At 43.2% G+C, this 26,027-nt stretch overlaps 1 protein-coding gene across 15 annotated transcripts in view; it reads left to right on the top strand.

The window, feature by feature from the left end:
• Positions 1-26,027, top strand: part of AKAP13 (A-kinase anchoring protein 13) — a 179,085-nt gene that overhangs the window by 100,809 nt on the left and 52,249 nt on the right. For 10 of the 15 annotated variants that reach the window (XM_032342095.1, XM_032342093.1, XM_032342094.1 and 7 more), the window contains 5 exons: positions 1,574-1,766; positions 5,075-5,183; positions 12,974-13,102; positions 17,411-17,453; positions 19,213-19,345. In XM_032342095.1, coding sequence (XP_032197986.1) covers positions 1,574-1,766; positions 5,075-5,183; positions 12,974-13,102; positions 17,411-17,453; positions 19,213-19,345 — 607 coding nt within the window. The remainder of the gene's footprint in view (positions 1-1,573; positions 1,767-5,074; positions 5,184-12,973; positions 13,103-17,410; positions 17,454-19,212; positions 19,346-26,027) is intronic. The other 5 variants (XM_032342098.1, XM_032342097.1, XM_032342096.1 and 2 more) reach the window with 1 other exon arrangement.

Below are 26,027 nucleotides of genomic sequence, written 5' to 3'. Positions count from 1 at the left end.
TTGGTGTTTTCTGCACAGACTTGGATCTGGTATGGTAGACCACTTCTGTCTTTGTTTTTGGTCTGTCCTGATTCCCATATCCTGACAAAAACCATGGCAGAAGCAAGACAGCCAATAAGCACACTTACTTCTGTTGTGTTTCCAAATCCCCCCTCTCGTTAGGTTCCAAATTCACAGATTCCTCACTGTTTCATATTCTCTCAACTAAGCAGACAGATTAATTACTAAAACATTTTCCGGATTAAGTTTTGTGGGTAATGATAGGCTGGTTTCTCAGGCTTTACAAACAATTCACAATAGAAAACTAAATTTCTTCTTCATTTAGCATGTCTCCTTATCCCTGGGACTGCTAATGAGTTTCACAGAGACACATTTACTTGTACTTAATCATGACTTCTATTGTCGTATTGAAAGAAGAAAAAAAAATCTATTGTTTAAGTGACCCACTAGAGAAAAATAGAAGCATATGGTTTCAGTTCATAATAAGTAATTTTATGAAATATAAAAAGCAAATTGCAAGCCCTCTGGATTGGCGTCCGTGAATTATTTGTAGAATTAACTGTAGAGTTTGAGCAGAGATAGCTGAATAGCATCCGTATACCTTCAAATGCATTTCCACCTGCTTATAACTGAGGACATGGTCGGCTCCAGCTCTGTTTTGCTCTCTTGCTTATTGGAAGGCAGTTCCCGCTGCAGCTGTAGCAGGTGTGGGTTCTTCTGGCTAGCAGCCCCGCAGGAAGGTGGGTACGCGGCTGACTGCTGTCTGTAGTCTCCTGCTCACAAAACACATGCTTTCTTCACTCTGCAGACCACAACATCATTATTCCAGGGATCATAGGCCCTAAATTTGCCCCCTTTTGGGGTCAGTATCAAAACCAAAAAATTAAATTAAAACTCTTATACTTAGCAGCTTTTCACCATTTGTTCCTTAAGGTGGCCCGTGCACCTGTCTGCAACTCAGAGTTCTCAGGAAGCCTGTCCACCATTTAGTGGTTGACCGACCAGATGTGCACAGATGCTGCTACTCCTAAGACCACTCGGGTCCCTCGGGTGGGCACACACTGAACTAGTAAAGGTCAGCTAGACTGTAGTTGAAGGTAAAGTTGTAATGGTCCACTTAACTGACCCAAGGGCAAGTCTAGGTGTCCCTGTTCAGCTTCTGAGAGGGACTGACATGCCTGTTTTCTCTGTGCCGTTTAATTCTTTGGCATTAGCTGAGTTAGATTTTGGCAAAGATGAATTACATCAGATCAAGGAAAAACCCACACATAAACGAAAGTTCAGTAAGATAATATGGTCTATCCAGATGGTATACTGAAAAAAATCTTGAGAAAATGACCTTAGATGGTCACCGTTTGAGCAGGTTGAATGAGGAAAGAAAATCTAAATGCAGTCCTCTCTCAGCATACCAACACCTGTGGGGAGAAGGTAGGCAGCACTCGTTTGCGCCAGGCCCTTGACGATAGTTTTGCTCGATGACATAGAAATAATATACACCTGAAGCAATTTCTTAACCTCCTTCCTTCCGGAGACTCAGAAATAGAATGAACTAACTCCTTCACTCTGTGTTCAGTTTCAGCCTAGAAGGCTTGACAGGAGGAGCTGGTGTCGGAAACAAGCCATCTTCATCTCTAGATGTGAACTCCTTAAACACCAAAGAGCTCAGGCACCCTTTCGGTGGTGAAGAAAGGGGTGACTCTTTGATGTCACTTTCAGAAGAGGATCTGGAATCAGGCCAGAGAGAGCACAGGATGCTTGAGCAGCAGGTAAGGCTGAAGTGGGTATATACCGCTAATTTGGAAAAACTCACTTTACTTCCCTACATGTGTCCTCACATTAGGAGCAAAGAAAGCAAGACTTACTATAAGGCTCGTGGCTGTGATTGCTTACGCATTATATAATACACTCCTCTAGCACAAGGCAAGTTTTTACCACTTAATGCTAATTCAAGAATACCATTAATCTGCATCGACTTAAATATTCTGTCAAAGCAGACTTTTTTTAAATTGGGAAAGTATCCAGGATATTAATTTGAATTTTTTCTTCTTACCTGAGGATTTCTTTTATCATCCCAATAGTAAAATGAGTCTTGAAGTGTGTTACAAAACATTGTTAAATTTGCTAATTTTTTTAAAACCTATCCCTTCCGGGGGGGGGGGGGGAATCTTATTCTTTGTCTTCTCACACTGCCTAGGAAATGGCTATTTCTTTCTCTCTGCTTCCTGTCACCATCAGACTTTTTCAGAGAGCATCCTGATGCCCTCTTGCCTGCCACAGGCACTCACCTGAAGCCCCCTCTTGGAGGGCCTGGCCTTCCTCGAAGCCAGTCAGATGATTTTCCAGTGCTGTCCCCTCTAGGCTCTTCCTTCCGTCACTCACCACCCGGGACCGGTCCTCAGGGAGTTTGCCTTGAGAACTGGAATCACATGGTTTTAGATTTTGGCAGACTTCTGCTCCCCGTCCTTTATCCTTCTCTTGGGCCAAGGGGACTCTCGGTTGATTTCTAGGCGGATTCTGTGATACATGTGCAAATGCAACATTTCTAATTACACGGACAACAGAGTTAAACACCTGTCTTTATGTAGGTGACTGGAGTTTTAGGTAGAAATAGAATGAAGCATTTCTAATTAAACAAACCAACCAAAATGTTGAACAGCCTGTTCTTTGAGTAGGTGACTTAGGGTTTTGCGTACACAGTTAATGTTTTGTTTTATACTTTTTGTTTTGTTATACCCCACTACATAGCAGTGATATGACCAAAGAGAAATTGGGCACTGGAGGATTACCTTAATAGTGAATGTGTTACTTATGTGAAGGTCCAAGAGAATTTCAGCCAGATGAAAGTTGAATTGAAGGCTCAAAGGAGTTTTGCCCCGTTATCTCCTTTCCCCACCACCCATGTCTTCTGGGCCTGATACTTCAGAAAAAGTTAAGAAAAATAACAAGAATATGGTGAATAGGGACACCTAGCTGGCTCGGTCAGTGGAGCATATGACTCTTAATCTTGGGGTTGTGAGTTCGAGCCCTACATGGGGTGTAGAGATGATTAAAAAAATAGGTGAACTCTTTAAAAAATGAAATTTTTTAAAAGAGCATGGAGAATATATTTATTGAGGCAAATGATTTAAATTTATTCAACCTGATGGTAAGAGAAAGAGGGAGTGAAAAATGGAAACAGTTCTTTCATGACTTGCCAAGAGCATCTTTGGTAAGTGGAGACTCTGAAGAGTAAACCGCATTTCACGTGAATAGAATCCTTTGGAAGTCCATTGTAAGACCGGGCAAAATACCAAAGTTGGGGGTTTATGAACAGAACCCTAGAACCCTAGACTTAGGGCCAGGATGTCCCTTCAGATTCCGCATAAGTCCGTGTGTGAGAACTTCATGCCCATTTGAAGCGACTCGCCTGAGGCCTCATAACTGGCCACTAGCTGGACAGTATTAATCTTGGAATTCTCGGCTGTTAGTCTCCCTGGTTTTTTCCCACATTTTTGAAGTAGGCAGGTTTTAATGAGGAAATGGGGACATTTTAATTTTCTTAATATTGTTTATGTCAAACCTTTTCTGCAACGCATATTTGTAGGAATTGGACAGAGATCCTCTGTCTTATCTGTTAGTAAGTGATATCAGTTACCACTGAAGTCTTTCTAAAATGGCTTTTCTGATTTAGTCTTCCTAGATGAAGTTGATGACATTTTCGTGTTTTCTGTGCTTAGTAGCCTTCCTGGAACTCTGCTCACCCACACTTCTTGTCTTGTGTGCAACCTCAGAGTGGGTATTTGAGCTCTGGTATCTCTGATCTGGACAAGTCGCCTGCAGCCAGCTTCCTGCTGAAGGTCTGTCTGCCTTTCACTGATGTCATTTGACAGACCTCACAGTTGTACTTGAAACATAGCAACTGTTTGCCTCAGACTCCATGGTTACCCATGGAACAAGTTTTTAAATAATCAGAAGTTTCTGGCGCACTTGAGTTGAATCATGGTAGTAACACATTTTCATTACTTCTCTTTGAGCATGTGCAGGCTTTAGCTTCCTGTGAAGGGAGGGGGTTCATGACAGAGTTAGATAACAATTTTAAATGGCTCTCTGAAAACAAAAGGAGAGGGAGCCCCTCAGCCACGGGAAGAGTGCTGGCAAATACTGGGGTGGACTGTCCTTGTAGGGTTCGAATTCCAGGGGCTTCTGGTGTCGGTTGCATTACATGGGCTTGAAGCTGCTGTGAATTTACTGAGGGAGATAAATTGCCAGGTTTCAGCCCCCGTCTTTTTCTTGTAGAAACGGTCTAATCTTAGAAGAGGAAATGAAAGAGATTTAGACTTCTTCCCAGATGCACAGCTGCCTTGCTCTTGATCTTAAAACACTTTTCACTTGCAGCTCTGTGTCCAACTTGTTAAAATCAGAAAATAATATTACTGATATCCCACTGTATCGCTAGAAAGGATATTTAGGCTTTTGAAGAAATAGAACTACTCTGTGTAGTTTAATATTTCCAGTGAAGTTATTTTTGTCTGATGATGCAGCGGATGTTTACTAAGCACGTACTAAGTTTTTTTTTTTTTTTTTTAAGATTTTATTTATTTATTTAACAGAGACCACAAGTAGGCAGAAAGGCAAGCAGAGAGAGAGAAGGGAAGCAGGCCCCTTGCTGAGCAGAGAGCCCGATGCGGGGCTCAATCCCAGGACACTGGGATCATGACCTGAGCCGAACGCAGAGGCTTAACCCATTGAGCCACCCAGGCGCGCCAGCACGTACTAAGTTTAAAACATCAGTGTTGTGAGGGATATGAAACCACTATACAGGATGGCTGCTCCCGTGATTCCCATTTTACAAAGAAGAAAAGTAAGGTTCATGAAAGCTGAGTAAATTCTCTGAAGCTGAGCAGCTCCTAAGTAGCAGGGGCAGATTCGAACCCTGTGAGTCTTGACTGCAGAGCCTGTGCTGTTACCCTCCTGTGTACTGCCTCCTGTTCCTGGGCTGGGCCGGAAGGTGCAGCTCTGTGCTTCTCCAGAAATAACGAGAGCCCGTATTGAGAACCTGTTCTTCAATTTTGTTTTGTTTCGCTTTACCTCACAGGCATGTCACAGAGCTAAACAACAGGGATTCAATTACTGTACATCAGCCATTTCCTCTCCACTAACAAAATCCATCTCGTTAATGACAATCAGCCATCCTGGGTTGGACCGTAAGTACATTACTTTTTTTTTTTAATTAAGTATATTTTAAACACTTTCTCTACCATTTTTCTCACTTGAAGACCCTGGAACGTTACCTTTCAAAATTTGCCTGCCTCTTCTTCCAAATGGCTCATTTAAATAGAAAAGGTAACAGACAGTTCAGTTTTAGGGAATTTTCCCACCTAAAAATCTCTTTTATTAATTAAAGGCATTATAGTCTTGGGCCTAAACTTAACACAGATTTCTTTAAACTTTTTATTTTGAAGTAATTTCAGACTTTAAGAATAGTACAAGAGTGCAAAGAATTACCATGTTTGGGGACTTAAAATGTTATCGTAACCATAACCTGGAGTCCCCCAAATGTTAATTTATGTATATATATGTGTATGTGTATACACATGCACACACACACGTATGTATTATATAAAAGTGTCATAACTTTTTATCAATCTCTCTTTCTCTATCCCTTCCTTTAAAGTGTTTTTCTCAAACACTGGAGAATAAGTTACAAACAATGCTGTTATGTCTGAAAGATACTCTGTTCTGTTACCATAGTACAGTTATCCAATATTAATTTCCTGACCTCTTCAAAAATGTCAAGCTCGCTCATGAAGGACAAAGAAAGACAGTGGTACATTTTCAGTTGATTAAGCATGTGCCAAAAGGATTACGTCTGCAAATGATGAAGGGGCGCCCTCTGCAGGTTTTGGACCCACTGGCTGGGGAAGTGAGATAGATGTTTGACATCCGTCAGCACGGGGCCTTTGCAAATAAAGATGCTCAGAAACACTCGAATTGCATCTACATGTTTGCCATGGAAAGGCAGCTTGTTCTTTGAGAAACCCCACCTTTTTGTTTTATTTTTTAAATCTTGGTTTCTTTTTTCCCATGAGTAGTTACAGTTTGAGATCATGATTTAAGATTTAAATGCTCATTAAGGGGAGAGTGGTCCATTATTTGCTGAAAGACTGTGTGTTCAGGAGGCTGAGACAGAGGGAATAAATAAATTCTGTGGTGTTTCTGGGGCTTCTTCAGTGTCCTCAGATACAACTCATCTTAAAAGAGTTGGGGACGGAAGCAGCTGCCCTGCATTAGGGAGATGTTCGGTCTCAGTTCTTGACTTACTGCAGGCCTCATCTTTTTAATTTCCGCACTGGAATTAAGACGTGATTGATGTTTCTGTTAACCTTATCCTCGTTTTCATGATCAGGACTTCTGGCCTGTTTGGTGTGCCTACTGATGACGTGTTCTCAAGGATGCAGACGTGACCCCGCAGGACTGCAACTGGGATAGCTTTCCTCGTGTTTGTTTGGGTTTGGGTTTTGTTTTGATTTGGCTTTGGGTTAGAGGTTTAGCTGGTATAGAATGAAAATTATTATAACGAAGTAGTTAATACTGGATTTGGTGAGCCTGGAGTGCTGCTGGAGCTCAGTATCCAAACACAGACAGGGAGGCTGTCTTAAGGGAGACATTTCAGCTCTATGTAGCCTCCGTCCATGACTAGCGAGTGCGGTGTCATGGCGGCGAGTCTACTCCCATAGCAACAGATACCCAACACCAACAGAATGGGTCCCACCGAGGGATCTTTTTCCTATATTTTGTGACACACTCTTTGCCTCGTGCATGAAACACTTCATTAATTTTTCCTCCAGAACGCAAGATGGTTTTTGACTGTGTTTTCAGTTGCTAGCCAAACCCTATAAATAATGCGGCTAACTCCCAGAAAACACTGTCCTGGAGCGCCAGGAGTTCTGGCACATGGAGCTTTTCCTCCTGTTGCTGGGAAATGTTCTGCTCTGCTCTCTGAGGGGACTGAAGTGAGTTAGCAGACTGTTGTCGAGAGTAGAGCTCTAAAGCCAGTGTTTAACCCTTTGGTCAGAGTAGGGAGCCCTCATTCTAACTCAGGTGGTACCTTTTCACACAGGTTTGAATGATTAAGTCGTAGTTAGTTACCTAGCCCCACAATTTCCCTGAGTTAGCATGTGCTGTAATTGGAGGATTAATCAATTCTAATAGCACTGTTTCTCCTTAGTCCCTCCCCATACACATTAAATTAATTTTCCCAAGTGTATTTTTTTTTATTCTGCTCTAGAAACATGATAAATTTTTTCACAGATGTGAAACTTCCGGCCGTTGAGCAGAAGACTAAACCTTGTGTACCGTGTGCTCTGCCTTTAAGCGTCACGGTTGCTGGACAGTTCTCCATTTGCCACAGACTCAGAATCGCTTAAAATCGCATCCCAAATCACTTAAATACTCTGCCTGGTTCATCTCTGGTCATGGTCTTCCTAGCTGAAAGGATCATAACTAACATCTACACTGTGATTTTAAAGCCTTAAAGCATTCGGGACGCCTAAAATGGTTTACCTGATGTTTTATTGTAAGCACACATTTGGTGGTGGTGTGACCTTGGGCTTAAATGGTGAAATTCTTTGTGTCAGTTACTTGATTAAACAGGGGTACTAATGTGATAAAGCTTAAATGTGCTTTTACACAAAGTCCTTGGCATACTTCCTGGCTTATAATAAGCAGTTGGTACTGTTACAGAGTGAGGTCACAGTGCCTAGAACAGTGCCAGAGTCTGTCTCTGACCAGCGTGTAAACAGAGAAACGAGAACGCCATCCCTCATTGTCTCTAAGTGGTTGTGTCTTGTGAATATGCTTGTCTAGGAACAAAATACTTTCTAAGATCAGCCTTACTTCACTACTTCCAGCTTCTACCTGTGCTGTGTCTTCTTCCTTCAAAGAAATTAGCTGCTTCTGCTGCAGCCTTTCACAGCTGTTAACATTTGGGCGTTTCTGAAAATGTATGTCTCCTGAGCCTGTTGTCTGGAATGCCTGTTGGGTCATTTTCTAGAAGAGAAAAATAGAGAAACTCATTATTTCCAAGTTGGGGTCATTTTCTGATATGTATTGATGTGGAGGAAAATCCCAAGTAAAGCTGGTGACTAATGGATTTCTGTGTCATTTTCTGAAGTGGAAAGTAGACAGGCGACAGCTTTCTTGGGAACCACAGTGGGTGGGGAAGCTGTCCTCACTTATGCCTTGGCTGTGCTGTCTTGGGGGGGACATGATGAATGCATCTTGCCAGATGATATTTTTAGGGAGTGGGACTAGCCCTGAAGGTACCCGCATTGTGTGGAGAAATGCCTTCAGAGAAACTGCTCCTGTAGATGTGTTTGGCCCCATTTCTCCTTCTTGCATCAGAGAGCATGGAGTGGGGACCCTCAGCTTGCCAGGAGACATAGATGCTTTCTTGGTAGAATTTAAGAATTAACTTCATTTTTCCATACACAGAATAATTTCATTATTCCAGATGATCCACTTCCAAGAGTGTATTTTATTTTATTTTTTTAAAGATTTTATTTATTTATATGACAGAGAGCACAAGTAGGCAGAGAGGCAGGCGGAGGGGGGGCAGGCTCCCTGCTGAGCAGAGAGCCCGATTCTCGGGACTTGATCCCAGGACCCTGAGACCATGACCTGAGCCGAAAGCAGAGGTTTTAACCCACTGAGCCATCCAGGCGCCCCTCAAGAGTATATTTTATTTTATTTTATTTTATTTTTTTTAAGATTTTATTTATTTATTTGACAGAGAGAGATCACAATAGGCAGAGAGGCAGGCAGAGAGAGAGAGAGAGAGGAGGAAGCAGGCTCTCTGCTGAGCAGAGAGCCCGATGCGGGACTCGATCCCAGGACCCTGAGATCATGACCTGAGCTGAAGGCAGCAGCCCAACCCACTGAGCCACCCAGGCGCCCTCAAGAGTATATTTTAAAACATCTCATTGCTTATACTCAGAAGACGCTCACAAACAGTAGAAAAAGTGCTTGGTTGATTGTATCCCCGGAAGGGTCCTAACTACGTTAGTAGTGGTGAGGTTAAAAGGAGAACTGTACCCATTAGATAGATTTTTTTTAATTCAGAGGCTTTTTTTTTTTTTAAGATTTTATTTATTAATTTGGCAGACAGAGATCACAAGTAAGCAGAGAGGCAGGCAGCGGGGCGGGGAAGCAGGCTCGCCACTGAGCAGGGAGCCCGATGTGGGGCTCGATCCCAAGACGCTGGGATCATGACCCAAGCTAAAGGCAGCGGCTTTAACCCACTGAGCCACCCAGGCACCCCAACTCAGAGGCTTTTAATGAGAAGTCATTTTCCCTTCGTTTTTCATGGTGTGTTATCTCAAAGAATATACATGTTCCACTCATGTTGAGGATACGCCTTAGATAGTCATACAAATAGGTTTTTCCTTATGATCCATGAAATTGTGACAAAAGGGCATACTCTTAGATTTTGTGTAATAAGAGAGCTCATTTTCATTTCCTGAATTTGTTTCACATTTGGAAATAACTTTAGAAAGTACATGAAGAGGGTACCTTACTAGCTGTACTAGGTGGTCACTGCCCCAAAAAGCCAGTGTGCGTGTATTCGTGCCAGCAGCCATCTGATCTGTTACTGATGTCGCTGCAGACTGTAGTCTCACATCACTTAGTATTTGTGTGGGGTATTACGTTGGTTTAGGGCTTTTTTGTTTCATTTAGGACACCAAGCTTTCAGAAATCCTGACAGAGGGAAATTCACTTATTACTTTATTTATTCAATAAGCATCTGCATTAGTCTTTGCCAGCTACCAGGCTAGACAGTGGTAGGAGAGAGATGAGCTTAGAGGTACGGTTTCTTTCCTCACTACATGCATGCAGAGAAGGGAACCAGATGCATGTAATAGGAAGTGATGAATGCAGCCAGTGGAAGAAACATTGGGCTTTCTAGGAGCATCCGACAGGGATGGCTTACTGGGAAGAAGTAATCTCAAAGTTGAGACCAATAGGAGATGGGGAATTCAGTCGGTACATATAGAAGTTCTGTTTACACTGTGCTGTAGTCACGTGTGCAGTAACATGTCTAAAAACATAGTGCACCCGCCTAAATTAAAAAATACCTTATTTCTAAAAAAATACTACCATCACCTGAGCTTTCGGTGCATTGTAGTCTTTTTGCTGGTAGAGGGTCTTGCCTCCACGTTGGTAGCTGCTGAAGGTTGGGATGGCTGTGGCGATTTCTCAGAACAGGACAGCAGTTAAGTTTGCCACAGAGCTGGATTCTTCTTATCATGAACGATTTCTCTAGCATGTGATGCTGTCTGGTAGCATCTTACCCACCGTAGAACGTCTTTCAAAATTGAAGGCTGTCCTCCCGAAACCTCCTACTGTTACATCAGTTAAGTTAGTGGGATATTCTAAATTCTTTGTTGTCGTTCCAGTAATCTTCAGGCATCTTCTCCAGGAGTGTGTTCCATCTCAAAATCCACTTTTGTTGCTCATCCATAAGAAACAACTCCTCCTCTGCTGAAGTCTGATCTCGAGCTCACAACAGTGCAGTCCCACTGCAGGCTCCATTTCCAATGCTAGTTCTCTCGCTGTTTCCACCACATCTGCAGGGACTTCATGAACCCCTCAAAGTCATCCATGAGGGCTGGAATCAGCTTCTTTCAAACTCCCATTCATGGTGATGTGCTGACCTCTTCCCATGAATCACGAATGTTCTTATGAACATCCAGAATGGTGAATCCTTTCTAGAAGGTTTTCAATTTACTTTGTCCAGATCCACGAGAGGAATCATTGTCTGTGGCAGCTGTAGTCTTATGAAATGTTTTTCTTAAAACAATAAGACTTAAAATGACTCCTGGATCCCTGGGCTGCAGAAAGGATGTTGTGTCAGCAGGATGTTACGAAAACAACACGAGTCTCCTTGTCGACCTCCGTCAGAGGTCTCGGGTGACCAGGTACATTGTCAGTGATCAGTACTGTTTTGAAGGTGTGTTTTTTATGGAGCAGTGGATCTCAAGAATGGGCTTACGATGCTTAGTAAAGCATGTTGTGAGTGGATGTGCTGTTGCGTAGGCTTTGTCGTTCCACTGACAGAACGCAGGCAGAGTAGATTTTGCATCATTCTTAAGGACCCCAGGGTTTTCGGAAGGGTCAGTGAGCACTGGCTTCAACTTAAAGTCAGCCTGTCCTTTGAAGCTTTGAAGCCAGGCGCTGACTTCTCTCCAGCTATGGAAGTCCTCGATGGCATCTTCTTCCACGATAAGGCTGCTTCGTCCACACTGCAAATCCGTGGTGTAGTGGAGCCCCCTTCCCAAATGAGCTCGCTGCAGCTTCTCCCTCAACCCTTGCCACTTCACCATGGAGTCTGGTGCTGTGGGGCTGGCTGCCTCCCTTAAGCCTCCTGAACCAAGCTCTGCTAGCTTCAGAATTTTCTTCTGCAGTTTCATCCCCTCCCTGAGCCTTCACAGAATTAGAGAGGGGGAGGGCCTTGCTCTGGATTAGGCTTTGGCCTAAGGGAATGTTGTGACTGGTTTGATCTATGATCCAAACCACTAGAACTTTCTCCATATCAGCAATAAACTGTTTCCCTTTATTTATCATTCATGTGTTCAGCAGAGTAGCTCTTTGAATTTCCTTCAAGAACTTTTCCTTTGCCTTTACAACTTGGCTGTTTGACACAAGAGGCCTAGCTTCCATATGCCTTAGCTCAGCCTGCCTCCACTTCCACGGGCCTTAGTCGCTGCACTTAGTTATATCTAGCTTTTGATTTAAAGTGAGAGACATGTGATTCTTCCTTTCACTTGAATACCCAGAGGCCTTTGTAGAGTTATTAATTGGCCTACTTCCAGTATTGCGTCTAGGAATTGGGGAGGCCTGGGGTGGGGGGCAGTGGGTAATGGCTGGTCATTCTCGCTGAAGTTCACGGTCTTATATGGGCATGGTATGTAGCGCCCCAAAGCAATCACACTAGATGCCTGATCACAGATCCCCATAACAAGTACAGTAATAATGAAAAGTTTGAAATAGTGCAAGAATTATCAAGACAGCTTGTGGACACGGAGTGAGCAAGTGCTGTTAGCAGAATGGCTTGTTTGACACTGGGTCGCCGCAAACCTTCAGTTTGTAAAAAGAGCGACATCTGCGAGGGAAGTGCTGTAAAGTGAGGCACGCCTGCATGTGGAGAGCAGGACAGGGGGACTTGGGGTTCTTGTCGGAGGGCAGTGGGGGGATTTAAGGTGACGGAGTGGATTGACTCAGACCCTTCAGAGAGACCGCACTGACACCAGCGCTGGGGAGCGGAGGGGCCGGAACACAGGATCAAAAGGACTGAGCGAGGTGGGACAGAAGCCATCAAGGGAGGTGCCAGGTTTCTGTTCTGAGTAGTTCTTTAGGTGTGAGGTACCACTTTGCAAACGAAGGTGGCCAGAGGAGGAGTGGGTGTGGAGGAAAAGAGGACCCCACTTCCACGCTGGCTCAGGTTGTGCGGCCTGCGGGCGTCCCCACAGGGGAGCAGGGAGGTGACTGTGGCTTGAGCCCAAAGGAGAGCCCTGGGGGAAGGATGGACAGGTGTGCGCTGCCAGTCCGCGGAATGCACCTTGCACTTTGGGAGGATATTGAGTGAGGAGGTTTGGAGTGAGGGAGACTAGCACCGAACGTGAGAAACACCGCCGCTCCAGATGTTTTCGCGCTGGAGGAGAAAACTCCAGCTATAAATTATGACCATTAAAAGTAATGGACTTTGGTTTCCTTATTCTAGCAAGTAGGTGTCTGTTGGGTGAAGTTTTTAGGCTGTATTGGAATTCTCCATATTTGGAAATTAAGATGAAAATTAGATACGTTGTCGGCCTAGACAGCCTTTCCTGGAACCAGACGGGCTTTTGACATGATTCTGTTCAGCCTGGTGTGAGGTACCTTTGACGTTGTTCTGGAACAGTCTGCACACACTAATGTCTTCTGTGAACCCACTTCCCAGCCCAGCCACGGATGCAGCCAGCAAGGCGGGTGTCCTTCTCCGTCCGCATCTCTCCACACCTTCTTAAGTCTAAAACCCTTTTCTTTCCTGGCTCTTCTTACTCGAGTGACGAAGAGGAGGAGTTGCCTAGTAAGTAAGCGGCTTCAGTGTCGGTGGCTGTTCTCAGACTCTGGCCCGTGCTGAGAATGCTGCCAGCTTAGCTGAGAAATCGTCTGGAGACTCTAACCCTTGCACGCCACCGTTTCTAAATCACTTGTCTTCATGCTTCGCTGTGAAAGTTAACGCGGCTGAAACAGTTTGGTCTTCTGTAACCACCTGCGCTGGTTGGCTGGGAGGCCTGACGGCAGGGCACGAGGATGCGTTCCTGTCCCACCTCGGACCCGTGGGTATGAGCACTAACTTCACGGAGATCTCTGTTGGATAACATAAATTTCATTTTCCCTTGTTTTGCTTTTTTGGGGACATCTGATAGCCACCTCTGGTGTTTAAAACTAATGTTAAACTTTTTCCTTCTCAGCTTTCAGACATGTCTTTAAAAATACCTTTCCCTTGGGACACCTCACTGGCTAGAGCATGTGAGTCTTGATCTCAGGGTTGTGAGTTCGAGCCCCACGGTGGGCATAGAGATTACTAAAAAAAAAAAAAAGAAAGAAAGAAAGAAATACCTTTCCTTTGAGGCCACACTCCCATGAATTAGGAGGTGGGAATTATAGATGATTTCCTTCCTTCCTTTTTTGGAACTTTTATTTTTCAATTCTTTTACTACAGTGTGGATTTCAGATTAATATATTCTTCACTGATAATGCCTAGTTTAAAACCTTTATAAGGTATCAGTTTTAGTAAGTTTGGAAAGGAAATGAACTCTCTCCCTTTTCCATGAAAATCGCTGTTTCCGATTATGCAAGATTTCTTGAATTTTTCAGGATTGCTATTTTTAATGGAAAAAATATTTCTATAGTAAAGGTAAATAATGAATTGTTTTCTTTTTTTTTTTAAGATTTTATTTATTTATTTGACAGAGATCACAAGTAGGCAGAGAGGCAGGCAGAGAGAGAGAAGAGGAAGCAGGCTCCCCGCTGAGCAGAGAGCCTGATGTGGGGCTCGATTCCAGGACCCTGAGATCATGACCTGAGCCGAAGGCAGAGGCTTTAACCCACTGAGCCACCCAGGCGCCCCTGAATTGTTTTCATTTTATATAACTAATAAAGAGTCTCAGGGAATTACAATATTCATATAATTGGACACCCTAATTCCTACCATTGCTGACCCTACATTTCAGCAGTAAATACGGAAGGTATCTGTTTATTTAAATATTAAAGTTTTATAATTAAGCAATATTAAGCTCAGAGTGACCTCTCTGCATTGTTCTTACAGAAAAGCACCTTATGTATAGTAAGAAAGTTTAATTTCTCTTAATTGGAGGTCTTATTATATTCAGTCCTTTCTTCACAATTGAAAGATGTTTGGTAAAATAGGCACACCATGAGATATTTACTTTATACCGATTGTAATAGGAGGGAAGTCATGAGAACCCACTTACAACTTTGAGTGTTCAGAAATTCTCAAGCCTGTTTCAGCTCTAAGTATTTGTGATAGCCCAGGAAATAGGTCCGCATATGGCCACTAAAACAAAGGTCCCAGTGGCATTTCTTCTACCACTAGTACAAAAAAATTTTTTAAAGATTTTATTTATTTATTTGACAGAGACACAGAGAGGGAACGCAAGCAGGGGGAGTAGGAGAGGGAGAAGCAGATCTCCCGCCGAGCAAGGAATCCAATGCGGCCCTCGATCCCAGGACCCTGGGATCATGACCCGAGCCTAAGGCAGACGCTTAGCGACTGAGCCACCCAGGCGCCCAGTACACCGTTGTTAATATAAAATGGCACTGGGTATACAGTTAACCCAGCGTGATGGAATCAAAAGTATGGAAGCCTGCAGAGCCCTTTGAATCAATCAAGCATCTAGCATTCCTCAAAACGTGTTCCTTAAACTCAAAAATACCAGTGGGCATTAGGGAGGTGGAGGGGAGAGGAAGAAAAAGAAAGGGTTGGTTCATGGCCACATAAATTTAGGAAACCAGGTAAGCTGGTTTCAGATGTTAATGTGCACCTTGTGAATTTCCAAGGCAGTGTTCAACGAGCTGTGTTTTCCAAACTTCTTAGCTTTGTAACCCCAAGGGGTGCCTGACTGTGCACAACACCTCATAAGACTAGTGTTCTATGGGGCACACTTTGAAAATACTGACTGTGTCCATCCAGTAGTTCTCACCCTGGAATGTTACCGTGTATTAGGTTTGCAGGTCACTTTGGGACTTTAAGAAAAAGCTGATTGAAATACACTGTTGACCTGCCATGATGCTTCACACGCCAACATCAGTGACAGACCCCCTGCTCCTGTCTGTAGTTCTACCGTAGAAGTAGTGTTGGTTATGTCATCCGCTTAGGTGCACTGAAAACTTGATGACACTTTAGGGATCTCAGAGGTATTGGTAGATTAATCACTGTTTTCAGAACCACATCTAAGAGGTCACAGCAAATGAATTAAAATTTTTTCAGCTTTGAAAGGTTGGAAATCCTTGTAAGCGTCAAAGATTGTTCCAGGACTCAGTCACATATTGTTCAGTTTTTAATTTATTCGACAGAAATCTGCTGGGATCTTAATCTTGGCCAGGCTCTTTGCTGGTTGGTATTTTTCCTCATTGTGGATTTTACTTTTACTTGTTCCTATTACTAGGGTGGTGACTTTCCAGGTGATCGCTTTAGTGTACAGCAGAGTCCTGGCCGTGTGAGAGAATTTAATGGTGCTTCTACCATACAAGGTTCCTTGGGTGGAAAAGGTTTTAAAGTCCCTGATCTAAACTATACTCTTGGGTGTTTGTTTGTTTAACATTTTATTTATTTATTTGAGAGAGCACAAGCAGGGGGAGCAGCAGGCAGAGGGAGAGGGAGAAGCACGCTCCCCACTGAGTAAGGAGCCCAACATGGGGCTCGATCCCACGACCCTGGGGTCATGACCTGAGTCAAAGGCAGATGCTTAACTGCCTGAGCCACTCAGGCACCCTGCACACTCTTGGTTTTTAAGTAAACTAAGGCATCTGAGGGTAAACACCTGACAGTTTCACAGCTAGATCATGCAGAAACTCGGGGACAGATCCCATATCTTACTCTGTTCACCTTTCGCAGCTGGCTGTTACTGCCACGCATTGTAAGTGAAGTAGAAAAAGAATCCAAATAGGCAAAAGGAAAGACTGACCCTAGAGAGCAGTCTTTTGAAAACTTAGAGTTGATTTTTAACTTTCTTAGGCATTACTCCCACTTGTTGCCGTTTACTGCCATTTTGCGTTTCTACTCAGAATCTAGAGTAGGTTGGACACTTAGGAGTTATAAATGGTTGTCATGGAACATCTTCAAATCTCTATCAGATTAAAATTTTACTCACAGTAATCTCAGGTGCTTGAAACCCCCCGAAGGAAGAAGTGTGTGTTCTGTTCACGTTCTAACAGCTGTGCTACTTGTGAACAGACTTGGCCTACGGGGAATTACACACAGAAATTATTTCTAACCTGATCTCCTAAAAATGGGAAACCAGTTGTCAGTGTGTGATTGAGACCTCCTCATCTAGTCCCAAAGTAGCTCAAGCTTGATGCTCGTGTCATGGATAAAAGAATGTAGTGTTCTTTCTGTTTGCGCCACTTACTGCCCCGCTGTCTGACTAGCCTCAGCTGTGATGACCTGCTTCACTTTATGGTCTGGTCGTCGTGGAAGGAGGAAGGATGCGTCTGCCCTATAAATTGTCAGTGTCAGCCTGGCAAGGACCTTACCATGCGTTGTATGTCCCTCGTCTCACAGATGAGGAAATGAAATCCAGAGATCTCACCCCAAATTAGTGACAAGACCAAGACCTTATAAGCTAGCTCTTCTGCTCTTTTCCTGTCCACTACTCCATTTCCTTCCAGGAATGCTTACCAAAATATCAGATACACATTAGCTAGATTTTTTGGTTTGGAAACATATGAAAGCAAAATGAACGGAATACGATGTATAATTTTCGATTTTATGTTCTTCTTGTGATGTCATCTCAGAAAAATGGCCTGTGGAAGTGGAGCATTGACAAAAGCGGGAATTCAACCTGTCTCTTGTGTTTGAACATGAGGAAAAAAAATGTTTTGGGGTTTGTTTACTACTAGCTTGAATCCTGGATTAAATTTTTTGTTGTGGAGAGTTTGCTCCTGTTGCCTCCTGCTTCTAGTTCTAATATTGAGAGGTCTGAGTTGAATTTTTCCTTCTTCCAAACCCTTGCTTAGAGAAGGCCCCATGCATCGGCTCTCAGATGCTGTGTCTGCTCTGCGTGTCCTCGTGAACGTTCTAAACATGTGCTCTGTCACCCAGGCACAGTCCTTTGGTTCCAATGTTTTCTCTCCTATTTCTGTTTTCCAGATTCACGGCCTTTCCACGGTACCAGCGCCAACCTGACTGAGAGGTAACGCACGTTTATTTTGATACTCCTTTCCCCATGACAAAGTGAAGGAAACCCAAAGTGTCTTAGGACATTTAACTAAGCCGACCAAGAAGTGAATCCAACTCTTGAGATTCTTACTTCCTTGAGTGATCAGTTTAGAATAATGGCTACAAGTTGCTTGTAAAGAAGGCTCTGTCCTTTTCAAATAATGTCCTCAAGACTCTTACTTTTATTCTCTACACTGTCGTAGCAGTCCATGTTTGCATTTATTCAGGAGAGGACACGCTTGTATTTGACTCTGTGAACTTTTGTACTCTGCTTATAGGAATTACTCCTCCCTAAGCCTGACATTTTCTTTCTCTGTGTGTGTGTGTGTGTGTGTGTGTGTGCGCGCGTGCGCACGCGCACGCGCACTCTCGCCTGTTCAGTATTGCTGCCTTACCCATTTTAACCTTTTTATTTTTTCCCAAAAAGTCATTTTCTTCTGCCTTCACGGATATGATGCATACTTCTGTCCAAGCGAATTGGTTCTTTGCTTGACGGCAGGCAGACGATTAGTATTTTGGCTCACTGATTACTTTTATATTCCTCTTGTCATGCTTAGGGGGTTCTGAAGGATTCTGATGTGTGCATAGTGGGGCTTCTGGTTATTGCCCTGCACTTGAAGCTGCTCTCCTTTTCACAGAGGCATAAGCTGTGGCTCTCGGGATGAATGCTTCTCTTGCATTTCTGTCATAGTTTATTCATCCTTTGTCCTCCGGAGCAGGTTCTCACACTGTTTCCCCCATACCGTAATGGAAGAGGCTGCTTTGTTCTGTAAACAGCCCTTTACACATAAACAGATGTTGGCGGTTGAAGAGGATTGTTCCCCCTCTTGAAGTGTGCCTCTGTCCTCTCTCAGAGGCCCTTGAGGTAAACCCAGCTTTTCTGCAGAAAAGTTCTTAAAATAATGTTTGTGGAACACCTAAGAAACGTCGTATAAATGGATTCCTTTCCCATGTAATGGATTGTATATACATGTGCCCAGCATTCTTGGAGGAGATCAACCGCCGTGGAGTTCCTAAGGTCTAAACGTGTCCATCATAGATAGATTCTTTGCAGCCTTCCAGAGCGCGGGGAGATCAGCACATCTGCATCGGTGTGAAACTCCTCAAATGGGTCTTTCTACACTCTCCTCCCTCCAAAAATTGTGCAAACCCCATACTGGTAGGCACCAGTATTAATTGCCCCGTGGGCCATAAGACGAAAAAAGTACATGATTTTTGCTTTTAGGGAACCTGAGTATGCATTCAGTCCTAAAACTTCCTTTGTCTGCAGCCTTTATTAACGTATCCATCATTCCATTATTTTACTTACGAGTTTCTTCGCAAGCACCTGTTTGCTGCAAAGGTGTTTGTAAATGGAGTGCTATTTTAGATGAAGAAGTTTCAGATAAAATAATAAATGAGTAATTGACAGGTAGGCTCTGCTTCAAACCAGGTCACTGAAAATCTATTACTAAAACCTTAGTGGCTGATACAAGAAAACGGAGCCAGGTTTTAGCACCAGAATGTGGGCCTTGTGGTGTGCTCTGTCCTCGGCTCCGACGGAGTGGAACCACTCGGCAGCCTCTGTCCCTCTCTCGCTCTGCTTCCCATTCTCATGTGTGTATATATAAGTTGACTCTGACTTGAAGCTAAAATGATACATGGTTACAGAGAAATGTATTTTTTAATCTGTGTTTAATTTTTTAAAATTCTGTAGTCTTTTTTTTTTAATCAGTTTCCTTGTTTTTATTTAGCATAACAGAAGAGACCTATAGTTTCCTGCCACAAAGCCCCTCCAAGAAAGATTTTGAAGGGAAGAGTGGAACAAAAGTCAGTCGTACATTCAGCTACATCAAGAATAAAATGTCCAGCAGTAAGAAGAGCAGAGTAAGTACCGTTGGGGGGCTTCCCTGTGTGGCCGCCGTAGTCGCTCACCTGTGGGCTCCTGTCACAGCCTACATACACCCAGAAAGCAATTAAATTATGGGGATGTAAGGAAATAAACCCAGAGAGTATCTTTGAAATAGCCTAATATTTGAAGAAATAAAACAGCAAGAAAAATAGTAACAAAAGGTGATATCACTAATTGGGTTTTTACTGTATGCTAAGAGTCTTCCATATGTTATTTTATATCATGCTTTCCACAGCCACATAAGGCAGAGATTATCTCCCTTTTCTGGGAGTGAGCTGCTGTATCTGGGTTTGTGCCCCCAGCGGTGGCTTCAGATCTCAAGCACATGCTCTAATCGGTAAACCAGGTTTAAAACGTACCCAAAAGCGGGGTGGGGGGCAGCGCCTGGGTGGCTCAGTTAGTTAAGCCTCTGACTCTTGATTTCACCTCAGGTCATGATCTTGAGGTTGCGAGATTGGGCTCCGCACAGCATGGAGTCTGTTGGCCCCTCTCCCTCTCCTCCCCCTCGCCTCGTGTGTGCTCACTTGCTTGCTTGCTCTCAAATAAATAAATGAATAAGTAAAATCTTTAAAAAAATAAATAAATAAAATAAAATGTACCTGGAGGATTTGATGTCAAGATCAGGGGATTTTTTAAATATATTTAAATATTTATAAGATATAAATATTTATAAAATATGTATTATAATATAAATATAGTATAAAAATAAATCTATAAGTAGTATTTATCAATATAAATATTATGTTTGTTTTAGAGGTTAGAGTGTCCCACAAAGAATTACAAGAACTTTAAAGACGAAAGTGGGCTCCTAGGTCTAGTCCCAACTGGATCTGCACGTGGCAGTGAATGCTCCTTAGTGAGCGAGGTTATGTTAAAGTACCTCAACATTTTTTGTCTATTTTTTTCATACTTATAGGAATATTTAAAATATAAAAATAAGATAAAAACCACCTGTAATAATCCCACATAGAGATCGCTACTCTTCTAATTTTTTTCAATGTATTTTTTTTTTAAAAAGAAGACAAGAAGTTACTTTTCTTACACTGATGCCCAGTGCAAAACCAAAACCAATTTAGTTTAGATCAGTGGGAAAAAACGTTCTGTCTCCCAGTTCCCCTGTCCTCATTCACCCACCCACCCAGACTCCAGCAAAATAAATTAAAAAAAAAAAAAAAACTTTTACATGGAAATCAGCAAAAGAGCTCTTGCCAGGGAATCACTATATATATGCGTGTGTATACGTGTGCATGGTATGTACATACATAGAAGTAAGAGAATGAACAAACACTGAACTCAAGTGTATTATGGTAAAAGTTCACACCCCCCCCAACAAAATACAACAAGCTTTCTAAGCCCTTCATTAAGCGGGTTGGTAGAAGTAGAGCCAATGCATTTTACAAGATTTTGTAAAATAAGATCTCTTTCTTTTAGTAAATGCTAGGTTCAGTCCTCACAGGAATTTTTCCACAAAACCTGCCACCAGAATTGTGCTTTCATTTCTGCCCAGGTACAGAAGGAGAAGAAGGTGAGCCAATCAGGAGGAAAACAGGAAAAAATGCAAGGAGTCTAGCAAATTGTTTCTAGAAGAATCATATATACAAGTATTAACTTCAGACATATCCTTGTTTTATCATTTAAAAAATCCAGGTTAAAGAGGGCAGAATGTTCATCAGTGTTCCACAGACTGGCAGCAAGGCTTAAAATAAGAGCCATATGTGTTTGACTTACCACTGCTGGCTTGGACACTGGTTGGCGTCCACAAAAGAAAACCTCCTCGTGAAGACCAGTATAAATTAGCCAGCCGTTATCACAGGACTTCTGTAGATGGTCTTAGCATTCTGCCAGGTGCTCCTAAAGAACTAAAGATCTTCATCTTTACTTTTATTTTTTTTTTAAGATTTTTATTTATTTGACAGAGATCACAAGCAAGCAGGAAAGCAGGCAGAGAAAGAGGAAGGGAAGCAGGCCCCCCCTGAGCAGAAAGCCCAACGCGGGGCCCGATCCCAGGACCCTGAGACCGAAGCCGAAGGCAGAGGCCTCAGCCCACTGAGCCACCCAGGCGCCCCTTCATCTTTACTATTGAGAAGTTTTATGATCTATTTGGACATTTTCACATATGTCTGGTGTTTTTGTTGTTCTGTTTTTAAAATGTGGGATCTTCAATTGGAAGACCAGTAAATAAATAAGTGGAGAGTTCCCTTTCTGTGCATCTCCCCAGTGATGTTAATTTCCAGGGCAGGGCAATGACTCCACCACAGGTCATGTTAATAAGGGAATACAAACAGGCATAAACAAAACCATGTAAGATCAAATTTAGAAACTGGAACCTGACCTTTAAAAAAGTTTAATCCTCCTTATTTGCAAACTAAAGCCCAGAGAACTAGCGTTAGGCCACAGAACTAGGTAATATTAACTAAATAACCTCTTTATGGGCTGACTTCTAGCAGTTAGCACACTTCATGTTCACTCAAACAAGATCTAACCGTTACTGAACAGTGTCTTTATAACTTTTTCAATAACTCAAAGGACTGGAGCTTGCTAGTAGGGAGTGAGAAAAAGGCAGGAGTAAAGAAGGAAATTGTTACAGCAGAGTCCGTCAGCCCCGACCGTCTATATCAGTTGACCTTTGTGTCCGAGCATCTCCTTTGTCAAAATGACAGCACTGTTTTGCAACGAAACTGGTTCCTCTTTCACATGTGGCTTCAACATTTGGTCTTTGGGGGCTCGTGCTATCTCTGGCAGTGGAAACTCTCAAAAAATTACAAATCTGGGGGCGCCTGGGTGGCTCAGTGGGTAAAAGCCTCTATCTTCGGCTCAGGTCATGATCTCAGGGTCCTAGGATCGAGCCCTGCATCGGGCTCGCCTGCTTCCTCTCTCTCTGCCTGCCTCTCTGCCTACTTGTGATCTCTGTCAAATAAATAAATAAAATCTTGGGGAAAAAAAAAACAAAATATTTATTAAAAAAAATTACAAACCTGGTTGGCTCGGTGTTAAACACCTGCCTTCAGCTCAAGTCATGACCTCAGGGTCCTGGGATGGAGCCCTGTGTTGGGCTCCTGGCTCAGGGGGGTCTGCTTCTCCCTCTCCTCTGTCCCCCAATACTCCCTGCTTGTGCGCTCTCTCTCTCTCTATCTCTCTCTCTTTCAAATAAATAAACTTAAAAAAAAAATTAGAAATCTGTAACCTGGATGGCAATCCTTACTTCACATTATCAGGTGTTTAGGAAAATGCCCCACTGGCCAAACACATCAAGAAGGTTGAGACTTGCCTTTCATGTAGAAGAGCTTGCTTTTGTGAATGTACCAAAAGATAGTAAGAAATAGGGGAAATAGTGTCAAGTTACATTAAATACTCTGACTTAATATGCCATAGTGCCTGTGGTAGAGCTTTACTGCACAGAACTGTTTTATTCTCTAAATGATGACAAAAACAAATGAGTTTATTAGTGTTAGGATGCTGACTCAGTTTTTCCTGTAGACTGTTCTTTCTCCGTATGTTAACTGAAAGTGCTACTGTAGACATTAACACTAGTTTTTTTAATAAAAATGATAGAATTCTACTTCTTTTAAATTATTTTTAAAAGACCTGCTATTAGAGATCATCTTATCTACTTTTATTAACCTATTTGTACAATTTAATCGTTCCTACTTCTTTTAAAGGAAAAATATAAGCATTTACTGAAGATATAATAAATTGCCACCTATAAATTCTTAGTAAAGTTTCTACGAACAGTTTGGAAAATTTTGCTTTCCTTATAACTAAGCATGATGTATGCATTCATGTAAAAATAGTTTATACTTGTTGCCTTTAGAGTCTCTTAATTATTATGTTAATCTATTATATGTGCTTAAAATTAAAAGTCTGTGTGTCACAATTCTTAAGTAAGATGGTAAGGAGCCAAAAGGAGCCAAAAAAATTATTCATATTTTGCGTTCAGTACTGAGAAGACACGTATGTCTATGTAGATAAGTAGATACATAGAGGGATGTAGGATTGGAGAAACTGAGTACTGATCCTTCCTATGTGCTTTTAAAAATTAGCAGTATCTGGCATGAGTAATTAAATGTATTCGGTGTTTTTTTCCAAAGGGGTAAAGCCCGAACAGGAAGTCTAACAGGAAGACTGGCAGGTTCTGCTTTTGTCTTTTAGTTAGTGTCTTCTGATAGTACCGTTTCCTGTTCAGTACGTTTGCTTGCTACAGAGTACTGAAACGCTGAGTGCACGGTGATCCCGTTCACAAAGGGAATGGAGTGAGCCCCTTCAGACCACCGTGTTACACCGATGTTCTTTGAGCTTTCCTCCTCACAGACAACTAGGACATGGGCAGAGAAGTTCTGTGGAAATTCTTACTCTAACTTGAAGTGGGCGTTTTGGGGGCACGGGCTGCATTCCTGCAGAGCTGCTGCAGTCTGGCTCTGCTTTCTTGGGCCTCTGCTCCCTAGGGGAGAAGTAAACCCGTGAGCCTTACAGAGGTGCCCGCTAGAGAGTGTTTGCAAAGGCTGAAGTCTGTGTGAAATCCGGTTCTCTGGTTCCTTCTCCGATCAGAGATCTGCAGCATGAGGGTGACTTCACGACAGCTTGTTTTTCGGTTGTCAGGAGCGCTCTCCGTGCTTCTCATTGTAACCGTTTGTCAAAAATGGTAGGTGGGGGAAAGCGAGAACTCATTTTCCTTCTTAGTACCCGGTATAGTTATTTCCTGCAGCCGTCCCTGAGATACCAGCAGCCCCTACTTCCCCAGGTTGTTCAACATGGAAACGTCACACTTGAGAAAACAAGCTGGTCATCACTTGACCACAGGCGAAGTCTACCACCAGCTTCACCACACACTGTTCTTGGGAAGCACACATTAGGATTCGACGTAATGAGAAGCCTTCCGAAGTAGATGTGTTCCTTAACTTCCAAGTGTCAGAAATTGGCCTCGGTCCTCCCAGAGTGTCCCGTCTTGCAGCGGAGCCCCGTCCGGACACACCGTGTGTTCTGGGAATTCGCTTCGTTTCATTTCCATTTTCCGTGTCCTGTGTAACTAGGGTAGTTGGCTTTGCTGGCAGCATGCAAATAGTTAAGCCTGTCTTAAGGAAACCAGCAGCCTCAGCCCTCCCTCCTTCCCTTTCTCAACCAGTCCCTGGCTTCCTCTTACGGTTTCTCTGATGGCAGCTCAAAGCTGCTGAGCTCTGCCCTGCCGGCATGAGCCGCTCCTTCTGTGAGAGCACATTTCCTGGCATGGGGGTCGAGTCATGTCGATAAAATGGGGTCGGGTTTCCGAAGTACCCCTCATAACCGTGAAATTCATAGGACATGGAGAGGTAAGAGCCTGCCTTCTTTACAGCACTAAATTCTCATAAGCAGAGAAAGAGACGATGGGAGTTTATTGTTTTGTTTTTATTCTTGGAAGAACTAGTTGGGCTAGTTGCAAAGGACAAGGGTATTATTTGTTATTTATTTGGATTTGATGAGTATTGGAAGGCTTGAGAGAATGTCACTTGCCATAGAAGGTTTTCTTGGAACACGCTTCATAGCTTTCTGAAGCAAAAGAGGCAGATGCTTTTCGGTTTAATGTTTATGCGCAGAGAAGCCTGCGGCAAAATTTAGTTAGGGGAGAGAAATTACTTGGAAAAAAGTCCACTCGTAATTGATTGTTATTAGACTATTACGTACTTTAGTGGTTACTGATTGTCACTTAGAACAGTTTCCTGTTAGGTAAAGTGAAATACTTTTTCTCCCTCTCTCCTTAATTTTTACAGTTCTAAAGTGTAGCAGTTTGGTTCTTAAATTTTTATTATACGTGTTCTGTTAACCAAGGACCATGCATGAATCAGACTTCACCAGCACTTGCCAGTTCGGAACAGTGGATGGGCTCTGAATTGGGATGTCGGGAGGCCTGGGTCCTGATGTTGACTACCAATCACTTGCCGTGTCACCCGTTGTGAGTCAACACACCTCGCCAGCCCCTGGCAGTAGAGTGTCGTGAATAAGAGAGCTGTGGAGTCAGCCAGATCTGGATCTTCTTTCCAGCACGGGCCGTTACTGACATGTCGCCTCAGAGACAGTATTAAACATCTCAGAGCCTCGGTCTCCTCAGATGTGCCGTGGGGATAATAACCAGTAGTTCACTGGGTGGTTAGGAGAAAATATGTGTAAGCCGCCTGCTGTCGTTCTCGGCACATAGCAGCTGTTCAGAATTGTAGTTGATATTTATCATCTTCTCAATTGCACAAGCGTGATGCCCTCCCTGCGCACTTCAGAGTTACAGAGACTGAGGCTAGAAGGCGTTGACTCAAAGTGTAAGCTGTTGAGTTAGTTGTCATGATCATGAACTTCGTGGCGCCCGTGTTGCAGGAATTGTTTTAGGTGACAACAGTGGTATGTGTGTGTGTGGGGGACAGTTAATGCTTCCGGCTAGAGGAAGTCCGAGAGGAATCCCCAAGGAGGGCTTCCTGCCATCCCATCGTCTTCCTTCCCCGAGGCTGCTCCGAGAATGGCTGCAGTCCCTTCTGCCCCCTTCCTGCAGCTGGCCCTCTGCTCGTTGCTGGCTTCCTCCGTGGGCTGCGCTTGGGCTTGCTGAGGAGGGCTCATAGGCCACCGCAGAGTCCCCTCCTCCTGATCCAGAAGCCTCTTCCCAGAGCTGGTCCTGGGACGTTGTGTCCATCGTGTGAACAT

The sequence above is a fragment of the Mustela erminea genome, chromosome 5 (genome assembly GCF_009829155.1).
Source record: "Mustela erminea isolate mMusErm1 chromosome 5, mMusErm1.Pri, whole genome shotgun sequence".
NCBI classification, from domain to species: Eukaryota; Metazoa; Chordata; class Mammalia; order Carnivora; family Mustelidae; genus Mustela; species Mustela erminea.
The sequence above is the reverse complement of the archived record's forward strand: the minus strand, read 5'-3'. Positions and strand labels throughout refer to the sequence as shown.